This window comes from Anolis carolinensis, unplaced genomic scaffold (genome assembly GCF_035594765.1).
Source record: "Anolis carolinensis isolate JA03-04 unplaced genomic scaffold, rAnoCar3.1.pri scaffold_7, whole genome shotgun sequence".
In the NCBI taxonomy this organism is placed as follows: domain Eukaryota; kingdom Metazoa; phylum Chordata; class Lepidosauria; order Squamata; family Dactyloidae; genus Anolis; species Anolis carolinensis.
In genome coordinates this window covers 31,623,526-31,649,591 of record NW_026943818.1, presented here as the reverse complement: position 1 = coordinate 31,649,591, position 26,066 = coordinate 31,623,526, and the positions used below count along the sequence as shown (strand labels likewise).

The 26,066-nt window shown below is 37.3% G+C and overlaps 1 protein-coding gene across 2 annotated transcripts; it reads right to left on the bottom strand.

The window, feature by feature from the left end:
- Positions 1 to 13,640: 13,640 nt before the first annotated feature.
- On the bottom strand, positions 13,641 to 25,826 carry dohh (deoxyhypusine hydroxylase). Of its 2 annotated transcripts, none has more exons than XM_062959632.1 (6): positions 25,671 to 25,826; positions 25,202 to 25,429; positions 20,710 to 21,027; positions 18,829 to 18,905; positions 17,307 to 17,544; positions 13,641 to 15,152 (listed from the first exon to the last, which is right to left on the bottom strand). In XM_062959632.1, the coding sequence occupies exons 2-6, from the start codon at positions 25,287 to 25,289 to the stop codon at positions 14,833 to 14,835; spliced, it is 1,041 nt and encodes a 346-aa protein (XP_062815702.1). In that variant the 5' UTR covers positions 25,290 to 25,429; positions 25,671 to 25,826; the 3' UTR covers positions 13,641 to 14,832. The 2 variants fall into 2 exon arrangements, with proteins under 2 accessions (XP_062815702.1, XP_062815703.1); XM_062959633.1 differs by having other exon boundaries at positions 25,202 to 25,426; positions 25,671 to 25,809.
- Between the last annotated feature and the right edge of the window lie 240 nt (positions 25,827 to 26,066).

Here is a 26,066-nt window from a genome sequence, read left to right as displayed (position 1 = left end):
TATTTTTCTAGATAGATGATAGATAGATCTTGGAATCATCGACCAGATATTCTTCTTGTTATTATTATAATAATTATTATTACTAAACTATCGAATTATTTTTCTAGATAGATGATAGATAGATCTTGGAATCATCGACCAGATATTCTTCTTGTTATTATTATAATAATTATTATTACTAAACTATCGAATTATTTTTCTAGATAGATGATAGATAGATCTTGGAATCATCGACCAGATATTCTTCTTGTTATTATTATAATAATTATTATTACTAAACTATCGAATTATTTTTCTAGATGGATGATAGATAGATCTTGGAATCATCGACCAGATATTCTTCTTGTTATTATTATAATAATTATTATTACTAAACTATCGAATTATTTTTCTAGATAGATGATAGATAGATCTTGGAATCATCGACCAGATATTCTTCTTGTTATTATTATAATAATTATTATTACTAAACTATCGAATTATTTTTCTAGATAGATGATAGATAGATCTTGGAATCGTCGACCAGATATTCTTCTTGTTGTTATTATTATAATAATTATTATTACTAAACTATCGAATTATTTTTCTAGATAGATGATAGATAGATCTTGGAATCGTCGACCAGATATTCTTATTGTTGTTATTGTTGTTATCATTACTAAACTATCAAATTATTTTTCTAGATGGATGATAGATAGATCTTGGAATCGTCGACAAGATATTCTTGTTGTTGTTGTTATTACTAAACTATCGAATTATTTTTCTAGATAGATGATAGATAGATCTTGGAATCGTCGACCAGATATTCTTCTTGTTGTTATTATTATAATAATTATTAATACTAAACTATCAAATTATTTTTCTAGAGAGATGATAGATAGATCTTGGAATCATCAACCAGATATTCTTCTTGTTGTTATTATTATAATTATAATTATTACTAAACTATCGAATTATTTTTCTAGATAGATGATAAATAGATCTTGAAATCGTCGACCGGATATTATTGTTGTTATTGTTACTATTATTATTATTATTATTAAACTATCCAATTATTTTCTAGGAAGGATAGATGGATGATAGATAGATCTTGGAATCGTCGACCAGATATTGTTATTGTCATTATTATTATTATTATTATTATTATTATTATTATTATTATTACTACTACTAAACTATCGAATTATTTTCTAGGAAGGATAGATAGATGATAGATAGATCTTGGAGTCGTCGACCAGATATTATTGTTGTTGTTATTATTATTATTATTACTAAACTATCAAATTATTTTCTAGGAAGGATCGATGGATGATAGATAGATCTTGGAGTCGTCGACCAGATATTATTGTTGTTATTATTATTATTATTACTAAACTATCAAATTATTTTCTAGGAAGGATAGATGGATGATAGATCTTGGAGTTGCTGACCAAATATTGTTGTTGTTGTTATTACTTAACTATCGAATTATTTTCTAGGAAGGTTAGATGGATGATAGATAGATCGTGGAGTCGTCGACCAGATGTTGTTGTTATTAGTATTATTACTAAACGATCGAATTATTTTCTAGGAAGGATCGATGGGAGTCTCTGTGGTCTATTGAAGCAGGAGCTGAATCGGATGAAGGTACTGCAAATCCCATCATCCGTGGACCAGTCTCCTCCTATCATCACCAAGATGTGAAGTGGGTAATGGAGTGTCTGTGCGTCAAGTATGGTCCATGTCCGTCATTCGTGGGGGTCTCAGTGATCTGTTGGAGGCCATTCAGGTGAAGGTACTACATATCCCATCATCCGTGATCTGTCCTCTTCCAACCACACCAGGATGTAGAGTGGGTCTTGGGGGGTCTGTGTATCAAATATAGTCCATGTCCATCATTTGTGGGGGTCGCAGTGGTCTGTCGAAGTAGGAGCTGAATCGAGTGAAGGTACTGCATATCCCATCATCCGTGATCTGTCCTCTTCCAACCACACCAGGACGTAGAGTGGGTCTTGGGGGGTCTGTGTATCAAATATAGTCCATGTCCATCATTTGTGGGGGTCGCAGTGGTCTGTCGAAGTAGGAGCTGAATCGAGTGAAGGTACTGCATATCCCATCATCCGTGATCTGTCCTCTTCCAACCACACCAGGACGTAGAGTGGGTCATGGGGGGTCTGTGTATCAAATATAGTCCATGTCCATCATTTGTGGGTGTCGCAGTGGTCTGTCGAAGTAGGAGCTGAATCGAGTGAAGGTACTGCATATCCCATCATCCGTGATCTGTCCTCTTCCAACCACACCAGGACGTAGAGTGGGTCTTGGGGGGTCTGTGTATCAAATATAGTCCATGTCCATCATTTGTGGGGGTCGCAGTGGTCTGTCGAAGTAGGAGCTGAATCGAGTGAAGGTACTGCATATCCCATCATCCGTGATCTGTCCTCTTCCAACCACACCAGGACGTAGAGTGGGTCTTGGGGGGTCTGTGTATCAAATATAGTCCATGTCCATCATTTGTGGGGGTCGCAGTGGTCTGTCGAAGTAGGAGCTGAATCGAGTGAAGGTACTGCATATCCCATCATCCGTGATCTGTCGTCTTCCAACCGCACCAGGATGTAGAGTGGGTCATGGCGGGGGGGGGGGGGTCTATGTGCTAAGTTTGGTCCTGTTCTGTCATTGGTGCAAGTCGCAGTGGTGTGTGGTAGCCGAAGTGATCAAAAGTACTGCAGATCCCATCGCCCGTGGTTTTCCTTCCTCCGAACTCATTTTACTCTAAAAACACACGCACGTTGGACTGTAACGTTGTGTCAAAATGTCAAGTTCGTCGGCGGACTACTTTTCGAGTTTTGTGTGTACGAACGAACACGCGCAAGCCGCAAGTTCATCGCCCGACTATTTTTCGAGTTTTGAGTGAACGAACGAACACAGGCTGTATTTTTATATGTCAGGACAAGCTGTGCCCAGCCACGTGTTGTTGTGGTATAGTGTGGTGGTATCAACATTGAGTGTTAGCAACACACGGAAAATTTCAAGGAAATCTTGCAATTTGGTACATCAAGGACTCTGTTTGTTTGTTATAAATCGCCTCTATGGCGTTTAAAAAGTGGAAACCAGTGTCCACTTCTCTCAATAATAATTATAATAAAAGTAATAATAAGGTCCAATTCAAATTGTCAAATGCCTTTTCCGTGTCAATAGCGAGTAAGGCGACCTCTTTTTCGTGGTGTAATTCATAATATTCAATAATATCAACTATACATTTTCATTTCTACTTCTTCCAGGTAGGAAACCTTTTTGTTCCGGGCCAATCCGATTTTGTAAAAAATTCCTTAAATCTGTTAGCCAGTATTGTCGTAGAAATTTCATAATCCGAGTTCAATAAAGATATTGGTCTGTAATTTCTTATGTCAGTGGGATCGCAATTTTTTTTTTTTTGAAATAGCAATTATTTCTGTATTTGTTAATTCATTTTTTTTGGAGGTGTGGTAGAGTTTCTTCTTGTAATATTTTGTAAAATCATGGCAAAATACTTTCCAGCTGGGAAACCATCCGGTCTGGGTGTTTTGTTCGATTTCATTATTTTTATCGCTTTCCTAATAATAATTTTAAAAAATATTAAATATTTAATAATATTAAAAAACCCAGCTGGGAAACCATCCGGTCCGGGTGTTTTGTTCGATTTCATTATTTTTATTGCTTTCCTAATAATAATTTTAAAAAAAAAAAAAAATTAAATATTTAATAATATTAAAAATATTAAAAATAAATAAGGCCTCAGTTTGGACTCGGACGGGGAGACGGATTCTCAGAAACAGCCCTGGTGAATTTGTCTGCCGATTCCCTGGCCACTGTTTAGATTCCCCAGACGAGAGCCAGCTGCCACGGAGTAGCAGCGAGTGGAGTGTTTATTTTTTCGTAATAGGACAGAGAGAAAGAAACCAGACCGGAGAAACCATTTCTGGAGAAGTTGACGGGGGAAAAAACAGGAAACTGAGGAGCATCCAGTCTTCCTGGGGTGACCACGAGTCAGAGCCTTCAACACCTCCGATGATTTCGCTCTGGCCATGATGGCATGGAAATGTTTGTAGACATGTTCCACGAAACTCTCCCGTGAGCTCATGTCCTCGCTTTCCATCCCCGGAAACATGGCCGCCAGGGCGGATCTAGAATCGTATTTTCACTGGTCCTGTTCTGTCACTGGTGCACCTCGCAGTGTCCTGTGGGAACTATTTAATGTGTCGTCGAAATCTTTTCGACAACCGACGGATCGTCCTCGAGGCGATCGCAATCTGGGTTGGGATAGAAATAGAAATATGGAACTTCGTTAAATATATATATATTAGGCATGTCCGATCAATGAAAAAAATGTTTCAATTCTCGTTTCTAAAGTAGGGGGCGCTGGCGCTTCGATAGAGAAAGTATTTCCGATTTTTTTCACCCCAAAATTTCGGATATTTCCGAAAATTCGTAATGATTCTAAATGTTTCTAAAATGGCCGCCGCGCATGCGCAATCGCTACACACCGGGCTTGTATGGCAATCTTCCATGTGGACACAGAGGACGTTAGCCCCCACCTTTGCGTCCATCGCGGAAGCTTCTGATTGGCCGGGGAGCGGCAGCCATGTTAGGCTGCGCTAATCTCCCATTCAAGGTAGGTTGCAGAAACAAAAAAAAATTAAAAAAAATATTTTTAAAAATATATTTTAAAAATTTGGGGGGGGGCAGAAATTAACGAAACATTAAGAGACAATTAGAGAATGGGCCAACAATGGTTCGAATGACATTGCTGGTTGCGCTGTGAGACAATGTCTCGGAATGCGTCTCAAAAAACGAGAACAATCCGAAATTATTCCGATATACGATTCAAAACGATTTTTTGGACATGTCTAATATATACATCAAAAAATCATTTTGGCTGAAATCACTAGGTTGGTGTGAGTTTTTGGGACTGCATGGCCGTGTTCAAGCTGCATCCTCTCCTGACGTTTCGCCTGCATCTGTGGCTGGCATCTTCAGAGGTTCTGTTGGCAGTGAAGCAAGTCGAGTGTGTGTGTGTGTGGGGCCATGTTCTAGTCGCTTTCCCTCCTGACGTTTCACCTGCATCTGTGGATGGCATCTTCAGAAGTTTGTTCAGAGGTCTGTTGGAAATGAGACAAGTGGAGTATGTGTATATGTGTAAATATATGGGTGTATGTATGTGTGTATACACACACACACACACATATATATAGCCTTGTTCCAGTAGCTTTCCCTCCTAACGTTTCGCCTGCATCTGTGGATGGCATCGTCAGAAGTTTGTTCAGAGGTCTGTTGGAAATGAGACGAGTGGAGTATGTGTATATGTGTAAATATATGGGTGTATTTATGTGTGTATACAATATACACACACACACACACACACACATATATATAAAGCCTTGTTCCAGTAGCTTTCCCTCCTAGCGTTTCACCTGCACCTGTGGATGGCACCCTCAGAATGTTTGTTCAGAGGTCTGTTGGAAATGAGACGAGTGTGTATGTTTATAGGTGTATGTATGTGTGTTTGTATATATATATACACACAGTACATATACATATACATACATACATACATCTATATATATAAAAGAGTGATGGCATCACGGCAGCGGACAAAACAACAAAAGTGAACACCCCACAACCTCAAAAATTGACAGCACAACCCCTCATCCATGCCTCTAGGTTGATACAACAAAAAGAAAAGAAAAATAAAGTCCTAATTAGAGGGAGATGAATAATTGTTTTTATCCAATTGCTGCCAGTTAGAAGGCTAAGCTCCGCTCACTTGGTCTCCTAGCAACCTACTCAGCCCAGGGGACCCTTAACTACCTTAACTACCACCAATTCCTCAATACTTTATTTCCCGTACCACTATACTTCGCCACAGCAACGCGTGGCTGGGTATAGCTAGTGTATGAACAAACTTCTGAGGATGCCATCCACAGATGCAGGTGAAACGTTAGGAGGGAAAGTTACTGGAACAAGGCTATATAGCCTTGTTCCAGTAACTTTCCCTCCTAACGTTTCACCTGCATCTGTGGATGGCACCCTCAGAAGTTTGTTCAGAGGTCTGTCGGGAACAAGGCAAGTGGAGTGTATATATAAATCATAGCACCGGACAGCGTTCAAAAATCTTGAAAACTATACATGGTTTCACTGTATGTATGGGTAAGTGTGTACGTTTTGTATGGTCAAAATTGACTAATCAATATCGAGTTGTTGTTGTTGTTGTTGTTGTTGAAATCCTAATGTTTAAAAACTTTTGCTCAGAAGCCCGTTATGTTTGGAGCACAACAACCTGTAATACTGTCCGACTGAAAGTCTTTAATTTTCTTTAGACACAAATCAAGCTACTTAGTCTCAGGTGTTTCTGGGGAGACGGGAGTCCGATTCCTTCGGCGGCGTCGAGTCGAGCAAGAGGACGAAAGAGATGCGTCGGCATTTTCCGCGGCGCCTTCCTCCCAAGCCTTCTAAATCGCCTGCCATCCTTATCCAAACAAACCCGCTGCCTTGATCCTCGGGACGTTGTCGTTCCAGGTATAGCGGCGAGGAGACGGGTCTTGGGTTAGGAGACCACGCAGAGAGAGAGAGAGAGAGAGAGAGAGAGAGAGAGACGCTTGGCTCCGTCCTTCCTCCAAACCTGGGCCTTGCAGTCTTCACCTTGACCCCATCAGGGCCTCAAAGGTCGCTCAAGAACAACAACGTTGACGTGGTGTCGTCTTGGAGCATCTCATGGAAATGCTTGACCTTGTTTACGGGTCGCTTTCCGAGGAAATCTGTTTCGCTGGAAAGAGCACAACAGGAGACGACGATCAAGCAGGCCTGTCCCAGCTGTCTTCGGCCACAATGACCAACACAATGACCCCCAAGTCCAAACCGACGGACAAAATGACCCCCGAGTCCAACCTGACGGACAAAATGACCCCCGAGTCCAACCCGACGGACAAAATGACCCCCGAGTCCAACCCGACGGACAAAATGACCCCCGAGTCCAACCCGACGGACAAAATGACCCCCGAGTCCAACCCGACGGGGTCCTCCTGTTTGCTAATCCGGAAAGAGGGATCTAATCTTGGCCTCGGAAGCTGACAGTCCATTAGCCGGACCGAGCCAAGCTTTCTCGCTCGGCGTGCCAAGGAACTATCGCCGCCGGCCGGTGGAAAAGCGAGAGGCCCAGTTGTGCTTCTGGGAGGAAAACAGACCTCGTGCCAACTCATAATCCGGACGCTTGAACCCTTGCAGTCCGGACAACTGGCAAGAAAAATGGACCTCGTGCCAACTCATAATACAGACTCGTGAACCCTTGCAGTCCGGACAACTGGCCAGAAAAATGGACCTCATGCCAACTCATAATACAGACTCGTGAACCCTTGCGAGTCAAACCACGGTCCGGACAACTAGCAAGAAAAATGGACCTCGTGCCAACTCATAATCCGGACGCTTGAACCCTTGCAGTCCGGACAACTGGCAAGAAAAATGGACCTCGTGCCAACTCATAATCCGGACGCTTGAACCCTTGCGAGTCAAACCACGGTCCGGACAACTAGCAAGAAAAATGGACCTCGTGCCAACTCATAATCCGGACGCTTGAACCCTTGCGAGTCAAACCACGGTCCGGACAACTAGCAAGAAAAATGGACCTCGTGCCAACTCATAATCCGGACGCTTGAACCCTTGCAAGTCAAACCACGGTCCGGACAACTAGCAAGAAAAATGGACCTCGTGCCAACTCATAATCCGGACGCTTGAACCCTTGCGAGTCAAACCACGGTCCGGACAACTAGCAAGAAAAATGGACCTCGTGCCAACTCATAATCCGGACGCTTGAACCCTTGCAAGTCAAACCACGGTCCGGACAACTAGCAAGAAAAATGGACCTCGTGCCAACTCATAATCCGGACGCTTGAACCCTTGCAAGTCAAACCACGGTCCGGACAACTAGCAAGAAAAATGGACCTCGTGCCAACTCATAATCCGGACGCTTGAACCCTTGCGAGTCAAACCACGGTCCGGACAACTGGCAAGAAAAATGGACCTCGTGCCAACTCATAATCCGGACGCTTGAACCCTTGCGAGTCAAACCACGGTCCGGACAACTAGCAAGAAAAATGGACCTCGTGCCAACTCATAATCCGGACGCTTGAACCCTTGCGAGTCAAACCACGGTCCGGACAACTAGCAAGAAAAATGGACCTCGTGCCAACTCATAATCCGGACGCTTGAACCCTTGCAAGTCAAACCACGGTCCGGACAACTAGCAAGAAAAATGGACCTCGTGCCAACTCATAATCCGGACGCTTGAACCCTTGCGAGTCAAACCACGGTCCGGACAACTAGCAAGAAAAATGGAACTCATGCCAACTCATAATCTGGACGCTTGAACCCTTGCGAGTCAAACCACGGTCCGGACAACTAGCAAGAAAAATGGAACTCGTGCCAACTCATAATCCGGACGCTTGAACCCTTGCAAGTCAAACCACGGTCCGGACAACTAGCAAGAAAAATGGAACTCGTGCCAACTCATAATCTGGACGCTTGAACCCTTGCGAGTCAAACCACGGTCCGGACAACTAGCAAGAAAAATGGACCTCGTGCCAACTCATAATACAGACTCGTGAACCCTTGCGAGTCAATCCACGGTCCGGACAACTGTGGCAGCTCTCCGGGGTATAAAGCAGCTTCTGATAATCCGATTTAGCATCTTAATGTTATTGTTTACAGAAAGGGCTCTCGCTTAGACCAGGCATGGGCAAACTTCGGCCCTCCAGGTGTTTTGGATTTCCTTCAGCATTTGGACCACATCCTCCTGTACATGGATGACATACTCCTAACATATGCATGGGCCAACATGGGCCCTCCCTCCAAGTATTTTGGACTTCCTTTATCTAGACGACATACTCCTAGCACAACCATGGGCCAACTTGGGACCTCCCACCAAGTATTTTGGACTTCCTTCAGCATTTGGACCACATCCTCCTGTACATGGATGACATACTCCTAGCACAACCATGGGCCAACATGGGCCCTCCCTCCAAGTATTTTGGACTTCCTTCAGCATTTGGACCACATCCTCCTGTACATGGATGACATACTCCTAGCACAACCATGGGCCAACTTGGGCCCTCCCTCCAAGTATTTTGGACTTCCTTTATCTAGACGACATACTCCTAGCACAACCATGGGCCAACTTGGGCCCTCCCTCCAAGTATTTTGGACTTCCTTTATCTAGACGACATACTCCTAGCACAACCATGGGCCAACTTGGGCCCTCCCTCCAAGTATTTTGGACTTCCTTTATCTAGACGACATACTCCTAGCACAACCATGGGCCAACTTGGGACCTCCCTCCAAGTATTTTGGACTTCCTTTATCTAGACGACATACTCCTAGCACAACCATGGGCCAACTTGGGACCTCCCTCCAAGTATTTTGGACTTCCTTTATCTAGACGACATACTCCTAGCACAACCATGGGCCAACTTGGGACCTCCCTCCAAGTATTTTGGACTTCCTTCAGCATTTGGACCACATCCTCCTGTACATGGATGACATACTCCTAGCACAACCATGGGCCAACTTGGGCCCTCCCTCCAAGTATTTTGGACTTCCTTCAGCATGTGAATGACATCATTCTGTATCTGGACGACATACTCCTAGCACAACCATGGGCCAACTTGGGCCCTCCCTCCAGGCGTTTTGGACTTCAACTCCCACAATCCCTAACAGTCGGATGGATGAGGAATCAGCTGGTTTCCCCTGTAATAGGCAATAAGAGCACCTAAAACTTCGGAGAGCTTCTGCTCAACCATTTCAAAGCTCTCTTCTTGGGCAGTGATGGACCAATCGTCAACATAGAGGAAACTCTGTCCCTTCTGGTAGTGGTTGGTTATTTGTGTAGATGTTAAACCCATTTTAAAAAAAAAAATTCCACGTCCAACTCAGGAAGCTTTGCCGAACGTGTTTGGAGTCACCCGGCTATTCTAAGACCAGATCCCTTGTCAAGATTCAGAGCGATGTTTGTATACTATTCTTAAGTGGGATTACAAAGAAAAACGGCGCAGCTGCTGGGAAGGCAAACAAAACGCAAGCTTGAATCGGGACGAGTTTTTCCTTTGGGTCCTTTTTGAGTCTCCTCACTGGCTCGGTTTCACTGACTCCCCAAAGTCTTGGCAAGACCTCGTACAATTCAGTGATGAAAATAGGGAGATACATAGCAAAGAAACAACAGAGACTGGTCTGCAAAGGGCACGGGTTATTAAAAAGGAGGAACAAACAAGCTGTGAGTTTTCCAGGCTGTGTGACCATGTTCGAGTAGCATTTTTTCCTTGCGTTTCACCTGCATCTGTGGCCGGCATCCTCAGAAGTTTGTTCATGAGGCAAGTGGAGTGTATATACTCCTGTGGAATGATGTCCAGGGTGGGAGAGAGAACCCTTGTCTGTTGGAATTGGCAAGCTTAAATACTAGGCATGTTTCAATTCTCGTTTCTAAAGTAGGGGGCGCTGGCGCTTCGATATAGAAAGTACTTCCGATTTTTTCACCCAAAAATTTCGGATGTTTCCGAAAATTCGTAATGATTCTAAATGTTTCTAAAATGGGGGACGCGCATGCGCAATCGCTACACACCGGGCTTGTATGGCAATCTTCCATGTGGACGCAGAGGACGTTAGCCCCCACCTTTGCGTCCATCGTGGAAGCTTCTGATTGGCCGGGGAGCGGCAGCCATGTTAGGCTGCGCTAAGCTCCCATTCAAGGTAGGTTGAAGAAACAAAAAAAAATTTTAAATATTTTTTAAAATATATTTAAAAAAATTTTTGGGGGGGGGGGGGATTAACGAAACATGAAGAGACAATTAGAGAATGGGCCAACAACGGTTCGAATTACATTGCTGGTTGCGCTGTGAGACAATGTCTCGGAATGCGTATCAAAAAGCGAGAACAATCCGAAATAATTCCGATATACGATTCAAAATGATTTTTTGGACATGTCTATTAAATACCATTAACTATGAAGAGTAATGCAGGGATGATGGGAATTGTTGCCTGACGCCTCCCAAGAATGGAGGATGCTCTACAATTGCCCTTTTGTGTGCACAACGTTCGATCTGCCAAGGCTTTTTGCCGCCTTCTAGGGCGAAACCGGGCACGTCTCTCTCGGCCGCCGGCCTATTTTGGGAAGTGGAAACACAACGAGAGAGAAGGCGAGGGAGAGAACAAAGCGGCGAACGGACGCAGGAATCCCAAGCGAGGGATCTGGTGACATTTACAAGGTGGCGGAGCGATAGGCCGGGCAGTCACGGAGGCCGAGGGGGAAGTGGAGTCTCGTTCGGAGCCAGCCGTTATCTCCCGATGCCGGCGGGGAGAGGGAAATACAAGTAATGCCAACCACGGTGGGCGGACGGACGCAAAGCTTATCGCAACCAAGGAGGTGTTGTCAGCTTTGCTCAAGGGCTTCCTATCATAGAATCATAGAATCATAGAATCATAGAATAGTAGAGTTGGAAGAGACCACATGGGCCATCTAGTCCAACCCCATTCTGCCAAGAAGCAGGAAATCGCATTCAAAGCACCCCCGACAGATGGCCATCCAGCCTCTGCTTAAAAGCCTCCAAGGAAGGAGCCTCCACCACGGCCCCGGGGCAGAGAGTTCCACTTCCTCACAGTGAGGAAGTTCTTCCTGATGTTCAGACGGAATCTCCTTTCTTTCCTGTCGTTTGAAGCCCTTGTTCCCTTGTGTCCTAGTCTGCAGGGCAGCAGAAAACAAGCTCCCTCCCTCCTCCCTAGGACTTTCCTTCACATATTTGTACATGGCTATCATGTCTCCTCTCAGCCTTCTCTTCTGCAGGCTAAACATGCCCAGCTCTTTCAGCCGCTCTTCATAGGGCTTGTTCTCCAGACCCTTCATCATTTTAGTCTCCCTCCTCTGGACGCTTTCCAGCTTGTCAACATCTCCCTTCAACTGTGGTGCCCAAAATTGGACACAGTATTCCAGGTGTGGTCTGACCAGGGCAGAATAGAAAGAGGGGGAGCATAACTTCCCTGGATCTAGACGCTATTCCCCTCTTGATGCAGGACAGAATCCCATTGGCTTTTTTAGCTGCCGCATCACATTGTTGGCTCATGTTCACCTTCCTCCCCACGAGGACTCCAAGGTCTTTTTCGCACACACTGCTGTCAAGCCAGGCATCGTCCCCCATTCTGTCTCTTTAATTTCCATTTTTTCTGCCGAAGTGAAGTATCTTGCATTTCCTGTTGCTCCTGGTCTATGATTGGGGATGGAGCATTTGCATGATTACATAAGTGTGACTGTGGTGATGCACTGTCCCCGTCAGGGCTATCCCCTGCGCATTAATCCAGGATGGTCCACTGAGTGGTATCTAAGAAACTGTGGTCCTCCACAAGATGTGTTTCCTGATTGTATGTTAATGATGTAAGAATTTCAAATCTGTTGTGTAAATGCAGCTGAGCAGAGGAGTTCTGCGGAGGCTGCCTGGTCCTGCGTCTCCTTCTATGGGTGACCTCCTTCCAAGCCTGAGGGTTGTCTACCTTTGAGTTGATCTCCCCATAAGGTTCCTGATCATGGTCTTGGTGGTGTTGGTGTGATGCAGGCTGCTGATCTACAGCAGCGTGTTGTGCAGTGTCCAAGAAGAGCTCGAGTGCCTGAGTGTCCTTAAGGGTCTTAATACGGTGCTCGAGCTGTTGGATCCTCTGCTCCATCAGAGTCATCTGTTTGCATTTGGAGCAGATGTAGTTGTCTAGTTTTTGTGTGAAAAAGCGGAACATGCCACAGCTGGTGCATGTGATGGGAATGTTTTGCTTTTGTTGCATCTCTTGGTGAGCGTGGTGGCCAAGTGGGATCTTTGTACAGTTAAGTAATATGCACGCACTTTATGTGCAGACTGCAACAAACCACGTCTTTGTGTATTTGTTTATGTTGCTTTGTTTCCTGTATGTAATGCAAAGGATAGTTAGTAAAGGTGCCTGACGGCGCGCGCGACACTGGCAAATAAAGCTTTCCCAGAAACTCAATTAACAGGGGACAATGCCTGCTGTCAATCAACTTAAGTACCTGGCTCTCTTTCAACACAACAGTCACCCAACAGTTAGACTTTGACCACAGGAGCCAAGCCCACACTCAGTTTAAAATCTTAGCCAAATCTTAGCCAAATCCTACCTGAAGCCAGGGAGCAAAAATGTCCTCCTGCTGCCTCTGCCTCTGCGAGAACCAACCTATACATACATATGTGTGTGTGTGTTTTTGTGCACTGGCGTTACCTTTCTCCCCCTAACGGTTCAAAAGAGGCAACTCTGGCGTATCAGTCTAACAACCGAGCAACCCAAGTGCCTTTCACAAAATATTTATTTTCCGCAAAAATTGTTTTCAATGGCTACTGTCACCAAAACATATACACATATACGTGTGTGTGTTTTTTTTGTGCACTGGCATTATCTTTCTCCCCCTAACGGTTCAAAAGAGGCAACCTGGAGTATCAGTCTAACAACCGAATAACCTAAACACACACACATATACCTATACATACATATGTGTGTGTGTGTGTGTGTTTTTGTGCACTGGCGTTACCTTTCTCCCCCCAACGGTTCAAAAGAGGCAACTCTGGCGCATCAGTCTAACAACCGAGCAACCCAAGTGCCTTTCACGAAATATTTATTTTCCAAAAAATAAATAAAAATAAAATTGTTTTTGTTTTCAATGGCTACCGTCACCAAAACATATACATATATACGTGTGTGTGTGTGGTTTTTGTGTGCACTGGCATTACCTTTCTCCCCCTAACGGTTCAAAAGAGGCAACTCTGGCGTATCAGTCTAACAACCGAGTAACCTAAGTGCCTTGCACAAAGAACACACACACACACACACACACACATACATATTAAAACTATATTTCTACTATGTTAGTATAGTATTAATAATACAATATTACGTTATATTAATATTATATTCATAACATTATTTTATTCATAATATAATATGATAATATAATATATATTATATATATTATGATAATATTAATATATATTACATTCATAATATAATTATATATATTGTGTTTATAATATATGCGTGTGTGTGTTTTTATTTTTTGTTTTTTTTTTGTGCACTGGCACTATCTTTCTCCCCCTAACGGTTCAAAAGAGGCAACTCTGGCGTATCAGTCTAACAACCGAGCAGCCCAAGTGCCTTTCACAAAATATTTATTTTCCGCAAAAATTGTTTTCAATGGCTACCGTCACCAAAACATATACACGTATACGTGTGTGTGTTTTTTTTGTGCACTGGCATTATCTTTCTCCCCCTAACGGTTCAAAAGAGGCAACCTGGAGTATCAGTCTAACAACCGAATAACCTAAACACACACACATATACCTATACATACATATGTGTGTGTGTGTGTGTTTTTGTGCACTGGCGTTACCTTTCTCCCCCTAACGGTTCAAAAGAGGCAACTCTGGCGTATCAGTCTAACAACCGAGCAACCCAAGTGCCTTTCACGAAATATTTATTTTCCAAAAAATAAATAAAAATAAAATTGTTTTTGTTTTCAATGGCTACCGTCACCAAAACATATACATATATAAGTGTGTGTGTGTGGTTTTTGTGTGCACTGGCATTACCTTTCTCCCCCTAACGGTTCAAAAGAGGCAACTCTGGCGTATCAGTCTAACAACTGAGCAACCAAAGTGCCTTTCACGAAATATTTATTTACTGCCAAAAAAAAATAGTTTTTGTTTTTAATGACTACCGTCACCCCACCACCACTGGGAGAATATGAAGACCGCGGATATAGGGCCGTGGATACGGGGGGGGCGGAAGGGGTGCTCATCCCGTGGTCTTGAGCTTGGCGAGTCCGTCGGCGTACTGGAATTCCTTGGGGTTGTTTTCGTGCTCGTACATGTCGAGGGCGACCTGGCAGCTCTCTCGCACCACGCGCTCGGGGTCGGAGGCGTGTTCGCGCAGCGTGTCCAGGCAGGAGGGCTTGGCGATGGCGCCCAGGGCCTCTGCGCACTCGTGGCGCACCATGGGGCTCTCGCCCGGGCGGCCCAGCGACCACGACAACCGCGGGACGGCCGCCTCGTGACCCGCCTGGCCCAGCACGTAGGCCACCTCGTGACGGAAGAGCGCGCTCCCGCAACACAGCCCTGCCGGGGGGAAAACGCACACCGGCGGAGTCACTAACTATATATATAAAAGAGTAATGGCGTCGCGGCACCGACAAAACAACAAAACTAAAGGACCCCCAACTAATTAAATTATTAATACATCATTTGCTAGCGTCCAAAAAACAACAGAAACTTAATGAAGAAACCCAGACTGAAGTGCAAAGAAGGCTACAATATTATTATTAATATAATAATATCATATTCTTATAACAATATACTATTATTAATAATAATAATAATACATCATTTGCTAGCCTCCAAAAAACAACGGAAACTTAATGAAGAAACCCAGACTGAAGTGCAAGGAAGTTTACAATATTATTATTAATATAATAATATCATATTCTTATAACAATATACTATTATTAATAATAATAATAATAATACATCATTTGCTAGCCTCCAAAAAACAACGGAAACTTAATGAAGAAACCCAGACTGAAGTGCAAGGAAGTTTACAATATTATTATTAATATAATAATATCATATTCTTATAACAATATACTATTATTAATAATAATAATAATAATAATACATCATTTGCTAGCCTCCAAAAAACAACGGAAACTTAATGAAGAAACCCAGACTGAAGTGCAAGGAAGTTTACAATATTATTATTAATATAATAATATCATATTCTTATAACAATATACTATTAATAATAATAATAATAATAATAATAATAATAATAATAATACATCATTTGCTAGCCTCCAAAAAACAACGGAAACTTAATGAAGAAACCCAGACTGAAGTGCAAGGAAGTTTACAATATTATTATTAATATAATAATATCATATTCTTATAACAATATACTATTAATAATAATAATAATAATAATAATAATAATAATAATAATAATAATAATACATCATTTGCTAGCCTCCAAAAAACAACGGAAACTTAATGAAGAAACCCAGACTGAAGTGCAAGGAAGTTTACAATATTATTATTAATATAATAATATCATATTCTTATAACAATATACTATTAATAATAATAATAATAATAATAATAATAATAATAATAATAATAATAATAATAATAATACATCATTTGCTAGCCTCCAAAAAACAACAGAAACTTAATGAAGAAACCCAGACTGAAGTGCAAGGAAGGTTACAATATTATTATTAATATAATAATATCATATTCTTATAACAATATACTATTATTATTATTAATAATAATACATCATTTGCTAGCCTCCAAAAAACAACGGAAACTTAATGAAAAAACCCAGACTGAAGTGCAAGGAAGGTTACAATATTATTATCAATATAATATAATAATATCATATTCTGATAACAATATACTATTAATAATAATAATAATTAATAATATAATATATACTATTATTATTATTATTAATAATATAATATGTCATTTGCTAGCTTCCAAAAAACAACGGAAACTTAATGAAGAAACCCAGACTGAAGTGCAAGGAAGGTTACAATATTATTTTTAATATAATAATATCATATTCTTATAATATAATATTATAACAATATACTATTTTTATTATTAATAATAATATAATACATCATTTGCTAGCCTCCAAAAAACAACGGAAATTTAATGAAGAAACCCAGACTGAAGTGCAAGGAAGGCTACAATATTATTACTGATATAATAATATCATATTCTTATAATAATATAATAATTATATAATATTAATATATTAATAATATAATATAATATAATATAATATATATAATATAATATTATAATAATACTATGATAATTATTATTATATTATTAATAATAATATATTGTTATGTTATATTAATAATATATTATTGCAATATGTTCATAACATCATATCATATCAATAATATAAGATTATATGATATGATATTATGAACACATTGCAATAATATATTATTAATATAACATAAAAATATATTATTACTAATAATATAATAATAATTATCATAGTATCACAATGTTATTTATATAATATAATAATATATTATTATCAATATAATATCATAGTATATTATTATTTATATATAATAATAATAATATTAACAAACACCACACTGCCCACCACCCAAGTGAAGGCTTTCCTTCGAGGACAATTCCATCCTAGATTTTCTGTTTTTCCTCCACCACGGGCACCCCGGTTCTCACCCTCGGCCAAGGCCAAGATGGCGGCCTCTCCGCCCAGGTTCCGGAGGGCGAACATGGCCCGGTAGCGCTCGAACAGCGGCCGCGACTCGTCCAGCAGCGCCTGCCTCAGTTTCCCCACGTCGGCCTCCTCGGACGGGGGCGCCGGGTCCACCGAGAGGTACGGACCCCCCATGGACCCCCCGCCGTGGCCCCCCAGCCACTCCAGCCGCTTGACCGCCAACTGACACGTCTCCGCCACCTGCACACACGGAACGGGAAACAAGAGCCAGCTAGAGACACTCAACTGCCAACTTTGGCTCCGCCCACTGCCCAGCCGGTAATAATAATATTGTAATGATACAACATTAATAGAAGCATACAATAAATAAATACAAGGGCATGCTAGAGACACGCAACTGCCACTTTGGCTCCGCCCACTGCCCAGCCGGTAATAATAATATTGTAATGATACAACATTAATAGAAGCATACAATAAATAGAGTAAATACAAGGGCACGCTAGAGACACGCAACTGCCAACTTTGGCTCCGCCCTCCGCCCAGCCGGTAATAATAATATTGTAATGATACAACATTAATAGAAGCATACAATAAATAGAGTAAATACAAGGGCACGCTAGAGACACGCAACTGCCACTTTGGCTCCGCCCACTGCCCAGCCGGTAATAATAATATTGTAATGATACAACATTAATAGAAGCATACAATAAATAGAGTAAATACAAGGGCACGCTAGAGACACGCAACTGCCAACTTTGGCTCCGCCCTCCGCCCAGCCGGTAATAATAATATTGTAATGATACAACATTAATAGAAGCATACAATAAATAGAGTAAATACAAGGGCACGCTAGAGACACGCAACTGCCACTTTGGCTCCGCCCATTGCCCAGCCTGTAATAATAATATTGTAATGATACAACATTAATAGAAGCATACAATAAATAGAGTAAATACAAGGGCACGCTAGAGACACGCAACTGCCACTTTGGCTCCGCCCATTGCCCAGCCTGTAATAATAATATTGTAATGATACAACATTAATAGAAGCATATAATAATATAGTAAAAACCAAATTAATATAATAATATAGTAAATACAAAATAATATAATATATTAAAAATAGAATAATGTAATCATATATTAAAGACCAAATAATATCATAATATAGTAAATACAAAATAATATAGTAATATATTAAAAACAAAATTAATATAATATTATAGTAAATACAAAATAATATAATATATTAAAAATAGAATGTTGACATATTAAAAACCAAATAATATAATAATGTATTAAAGACAAAATAATATAGTAATATAGTAAATACAAAATAATATAATATATTAAAATAGAATAATATAATAATATATTAAAAGCAAGATAATCTAATAATACAGTACAGAATAATATATATTAAAATATAATATAATAATATACTAAAAACAAAATAATATATTAAATACAAAATAATATAAAAATATATTAAAGACAAAATAATATAATAATAATATATACTGACCTCAATTACGGGATCGTCGGAATATTCCTTTAAGACGTCCAGGACTTTGGGGTTCCCAATAGCTCCCAATGCCTCCCCTAGACAAAAAAAATATGATTATTAATATATAATATGAATAGTATAACATTATATGGATATTAATATTATAATGCCATGATAATGTACATATATTAATATGTTATGTGGATATAATATTACTATTATAATGTTATATGGATATAGTAATATTATGTCATTTGTATATAATTTATAATAAGTTATAATGATATTATTATTCATATGATAATCTTGTATGGATATTAATATACTGTATGGATGTAATATTACTATTATAGTGTTATATGGATATAGTAATATTATGTCATTTGTATATAATTTATAATAAGTTATAATGATATTATTATTCATATGATAATCTTGTATGGATATTAATATATTGTATGGATGTAATATTACTATTATAGTGTTATATGGATATAGTAATATTATGTCATTTGTATATAATTTATAATAAGTTATAATGATATTATTATTAATATGATAATGTTGCATGGATATTAATATATTGTTTGGATGTAATATTACTATTATAGTGTTATATGGCTATATTAATATTATGTCATTTGTATATAATTTATAATAAGTTATAATGATATTATTATTCATATGATAATCTTGTATGGATATTAATATATTGTATGGATGTAATATTACTATTATAGTGTTATATGGCTATATTAATATTATGTCATTTGTATATAATTTATAATAAGTTATAATGATATTATTATTCATATGATAATCTTGTATGGATATTAATATATTGTATGGATGTAATATTACTATTATAGTGTTATATGGATATAGTAATATTATGTCATTTGTATATAATTTATAATAAGTTATAATGATATTATTATTCATATGATAATCTTGTATGGATATTAATATATTGTATGGATGTAATATTACTATTATAGTGTTATATGGCTATATTAATATTATGTCATTTGTATATAATTTATAATAAGTTATAATGATATTATTATTCATATGATAATCTTGTATGGATATTAATATATTGTATGGATGTAATATTACTATTATAGTGTTATATGGATATAGTAATATTATGTCATTTGTATATAATTTATAATAAGTTATAATGATATTATTATTCATATGATAATCTTGTATGGATATTAATATATTGTATGGATGTAATATTACTATTATAATGTTATATGGATATAGTAATATTATGTCATTTGTATATAATTTATAATAAGTTATAATGATATTATTATTCATATGATAATCTTGTATGGATATTAATATATTGTATGGATGTAATATTACTATTATAGTGTTAGATGGCTATATTAGTTCAATACGCAGTAATTCTATGTAGTAATGACTGTATTTATGAATTTAGCACCAAAATATCACGATATATTGAAAACATTGACTACAAAAATGCGTTGGATAATCCAGAACGTTGGATAAGCGAGTGTTGGATAAGTGAGACTCTACTGTAGCATTATATTGATATCCATGCAACAAGAGGAAATTGATAGAGTATACTGAATCCTAACCTACAGAATATTATATTAATATTATATACAGATGACATAATATTAATATATCCATATAACACTATAATAGTAATATTATATCCATACAATATATTAATATCCATGCAACATTATCATATTAATAATCATATCATTTCCTGTTATCGAATATTATTATTATGTTATAATGATATGATTGTAAATAGGTTATATGGATTTCCGGTGAAGTCAGAAACGTCTCTGGATGTGAGGAGAGGCAGGCAAGAAATAAAATTATGATGATGATGATGATGATGATGATTCTCACCGGCTTCGTGTCGGACCATGGCTTCTTGGCGGCGGTCCTGGAGGACGGCGATGAGGATGGGGAGGGCTCGCTCGTCCTGCATCTGCCCCAGGCAATAGGCCAACTCGTGTTTTAGGAGCGCCGAGTCGTCCGAGAATGCCTTCCCGATCCACTCAATGGCCGTGGGGCCCCCCAAATTGCGGAGGGTGAACAGCGCCCGGAAGCGGTCCGTCAAGGGACGACGGGGGTCCGCCAGCGCCCGCCCGATTTGCTCGACCTCCTGTTCCGTGACCATGGCGAGGGGCCGGGCCGGCGGATGGACGAGCACGACTCTCCAAGCTGGAAAGACATGGAGACCGTGGACGTGACACTCGTTGGAGGGTTCATTTAATTTACGACGCCATAAAAATGCCGGCGATCACAGAGCAAGGAGGAAATCCTACGATCACAAAAGGACTCATAGCGTCATAGCGGATGAAGCAAACCCTGTGGCTGGAATCGAGTAATGCCATATGGATTTATTAAAATTATGTCACGTGGATATAATATGAATAACATTATAATTATATGTTTATTAATATGTTATATGGGTAATTCATATAATGTTATGGATATATTATTATAATTTTATATATATATATATATATATATATATATATATATATATATATATATAAAAGAGTGATGGCATCACGGCGACCCACAAAACAACAAAACTACAGGCCCCCCAACCTCGAAATTTGACGACACAACCCCTCATCCATGCCTCTACGTTCATACAACAAAAGGAAAAGAAAAATAAAGTCCTAATTAGAGGGAGAGGAATAATTGTTTTTATCCAATTGCTACCAGTTAGAAGGCTAAGTTCCGCCCACTTGGTCTCCTAGTAATATATAATCTACAATAATAATAAATATAATACTATGAAAAACTAATAATACCACATAATAATAATAATAATAATCTATATATATAAAAGAGTGATGGCATCATGGTGACCCACAAAACAATTAGAGAGAGAGGAATAATTGCTAATTAGAGAGAGAGGAATAATTGCTTTTATCCCATTGCTGCCAGTTAGAAGGCTAAGCTCCTCCAACTTGGTCTCCTAGCAACCCAATAAAAAATAATAAAAAACACTAAAAATTAATACAATAAAATACTATAATAACAGAAAATAACTAAAAATAATACAAGAAAATAATAAAATATAATAAATAAAAAGATAACTTACAATAAAATTAATTTAAAAATACAAATAACATCAAATAAAAATTACACAACAATTTTAACCAATACCACCACCACTTTGCCACAGCAACGCGTGGCCGGGCACAGCTAGTATATATATATATAAAATATTGTTATATTATATCATTTCGAGTAATGTCATATGGACAGATCAATATTATGCCACGTGGATATAATATTAATAATACTATACGGAGCTTAACATTATAATGATATGTTTATTAATATGTTATATGGGTAATTCATATAATGTTATGGATATATAATTATATATATATAATATTATTATATTATATCATTTCGAGTAATGTCATGTGGACAGATCAATATTATGCCACGTGGATATAATATTAATAATACTATACGGAGCTTAACATTATAATGATATGTTTATTAATATGTTATATGGGTAATTCATATAATGTTATGGATATATAATTATATATATATAATATTATTATATTATATCATTTCGAGTAATGTCATGTGGACAGATCAATATTATGCCACGTGGATATAATATTAATAATACTATACGGAGCTTAACATTATAATGATATGTTTATTAATATGTTATATGGGTAATTCATATAATGTTATGGATATATAATTATATATATATAATATTATTATATTATATCATTTCGAGTAATGTCATGTGGACAGATCAATATTATGCCACGTGGATATAATATTAATAATACTATACGGAGCTTAACATTATAATGATATGTTTATTAATATGTTATATGGGTAATTCATATAATGTTATGGATATATAATTATATATATATAATATTATTATATTATATCATTTCGAGTAATGTCATGTGGACAGATCAATATTATGCCACGTGGATATAATATTAATAATACTATACGGAGCTTAACATTATAATGATATGTTTATTAATATGTTATATGGGTAATTCATATAATGTTATGGATATATAATTATATATATATATAATATTATTATATTATATCATTTCGAGTAATGTCATGTGGACAGATCAATATTATGCCACGTGGATATAATATTAATAATACTATACGGAGCTTAACATTATAATGATATGTTTATTAATATGTTATATGGGTAATTCATATAATGTTATGGATATATAATTATATATATATAATATTATTATATTATATCATTTCGAGTAATGTCATGTGGACAGATCAATATTATGCCACGTGGATATAATATTAATAATACTATACGGAGCTTAACATTATAATGATATGTTTATTAATATGTTATATGGGTAATTCATATAATGTTATGGATATATAATTATATATATATAATATTATTATATTATATCATTTCGAGTAATGTCATGTGGACAGATCAATATTATGCCACGTGGATATAATATTAATAATACTATACGGAGCTTAACATTATAATGATATGTTTATTAATATGTTATATGGGTAATTCATATAATGTTATGGATATATAATTATATATATATAATATTATTATATTATATCATTTCGAGTAATGTCATGTGGACAGATCAATATTATGCCACGTGGATATAATATTAATAATATTATACGGAGCTATATTATTATATTATATCATTTTGAGTAATGTCATATGGACAGATCAATATTATGCCACGTGGATATAATATTAATAATATTATACGGAGCTATATTATTATATTATATCATTTTGAGTAATGTCATATGGACAGATCAATATTATGCCACGTGGATATAATATTAATAATATTAATAATAATAATAATAATATTAATACGGAGCTTAACATTGTGATGATATGATTATTAGTATGCCATTCGTATATAATATTATAGGCTGAAATTCTGTATATTCTTTCAATTTCCTCTCCTTAGATGTTGCAATTGCCCAGCTTGGTTGCCTCTCCATGTTTGCTCATTTAATTTAATTATACCAAGACGCCTATTAATTCCAATTATGAGAGAGGAGAAATTACGGCTTTGCCGTTCTCAAAATATTGCAGAAAAACCGGAAAAAGCACCTTCTTTTCTCTATTATTGTTGTACTTTCCTCCCAGAATGGAGCCCAAGTCAAGACAAATCCTAAATTAAAATCTGGATCGTAGAAGCAATACTATATGGGGGACATATTAATATTATATTGCTATTATATAATAATATATTAATATACTGCTTATATATAAGCAACATCATATGTAATATAATATAATGTATTAAATATACTATATATTATTATGTATTATAATTACATTGATATAAAATTATATAAAACTATATTGACATAATACCATATTACATTAAGGCTATATTGAAATATTATATTATATGAATAATATATTGCTTATCTATTAGCAAAATCATAAATAACATATTCAACATGTAATATTACTATATAATAATTATACCAATATATTATATTACATTTATATAATTATATTGATACGTTATATTAGTGTATGAATATATTGCTTCTTTTAGCAATAACAAATATATTAAATATATTATAATATATATAATTATATTGATATGAAATTATAACATTTATATAATATTGATACATTATATTAGTGTATGAATATATTGCTTATCTTTTAGCAATAACAAATATCTTAAATATATTATAATATATGTAATTATATATGATAATTATATTGATATGACATTATAACATTTATATAATATTGATACATTGTATTAGTGTGTGAAAATATTGCTTATCTTTTAGCAATAACAAATATCTTAAATATATTATAATACATATAATTATATATGATAATTATATTGATATGACATTATAACATTTATATAATATTGATACATTATATTAGTGTATGAATATATTGCTTATCTTTTAGCAATAACAAATATATTAAATATATTATAATATATGTAATTATATATGATAATGATATATAATTATATATTATATTGATATGACATTATAACATTATATTAATATCGTATTGATATAATATATTCGTATATTGCTTACATATTAACAATATTATATATAAAATAATGCTATTGCTGAAGGGTGAATATTAATATTGCAATAGTATGTTGATATAATATTATTATTACAATATTATATTATATTGTGGGAAATGAAAAATATATCTTATGCTCTATACACAATATATAACATAAAGGTTATATAATATAACCTTCATGTATATAATAATAATAATATTTAATTTTAGCAAATAATAACATTATATAATAATAATATATAATAATAATATGTATATAATTTTTCAACTCACCCCAACTTCGGCAAGGCTTTGCGCATGCGCCCTTTCCGCCTGCTGGATGGAAGGAACCAAGTAGAGACTTCGGCAAGGCTTTGCGCATGCGCACTTTCCGCCTGCTGGATGGAAGAAACCAAGTACAGACTTCGGCAAGGCTTTGCGCATGCGCACTTTCCGCCTGCTGGATGGAAGGAACCAAGTAGAGACTTCGGCAAGGCTTTGCGCATGCGCACTTTCCGCCTGCTGGATGGACGAAACCAAATTCAGACTTCAGCAGTCCTTACGCATGCGCACTCGTCGCCTGCTGGGTGGAAGGAACTAAGTAGAGAAGTCAGCATGCGCACTCACTGCTTTGCGCATGCGCACTCACTGCTTGCCGGCACGTTGGATGGAAGAAACCAAATAGGCGTAAAGGGGGGGGGGTATTTGTCAAACATAGTTGTCTGAATTAAAGCCGCCCCTGTTTCCCCCCTTGCCCTCCTACCTTCTCCTCTTTCTCACGAACGCAGAACGAGAATTAAAATATTCCCGAGCGGGCGCCTTCGAGATGGCGCGTCGTTCTAATTTTCCCCTCAGAATGGACGAGGCCGCTGAGAGAGCGAGGGAGCGCGAGGCTTTCTACCGCGCATGCGCGGCTGGGAACGCGACGCTGCGTCAATGACGGCAGACGCACGCCGCCACTTCCGGGTTCTAGTTGCCATGGTGAAAGCGAAACCGAAAGTAATGTTATAGAAATAGACTTATATTTTATATTATATTATTGTATATTCTCTTATCATATTTAACATGTCTATATAATATAATATTATGTATTTATATAATATATACAATATACAATATTACATATTTATATATATCATGTCTATTTAATATAGTATTA

Bases quoted from the DNA above. Each gene is read 5' to 3' on its own strand.
- dohh (XM_062959632.1), bottom strand. From the start codon at position 25,289: ATGCGCAAAGCCTTGCCGAAGTCTCTACTTGGTTCCTTCCATCCAGCA. The intron at 21,028-25,201 runs GTGAGTTGAAAA...ATGTCTTTCCAG, and splicing joins AAAGCCTTGCCGAAGTTGGG to CTTGGAGAGTCGTGCTCGTC. The intron at 15,153-17,306 runs GTGAGAACCGGG...TCCCCCCGGCAG, and splicing joins CATCTTGGCCTTGGCCGAGG to GGCTGTGTTGCGGGAGCGCG.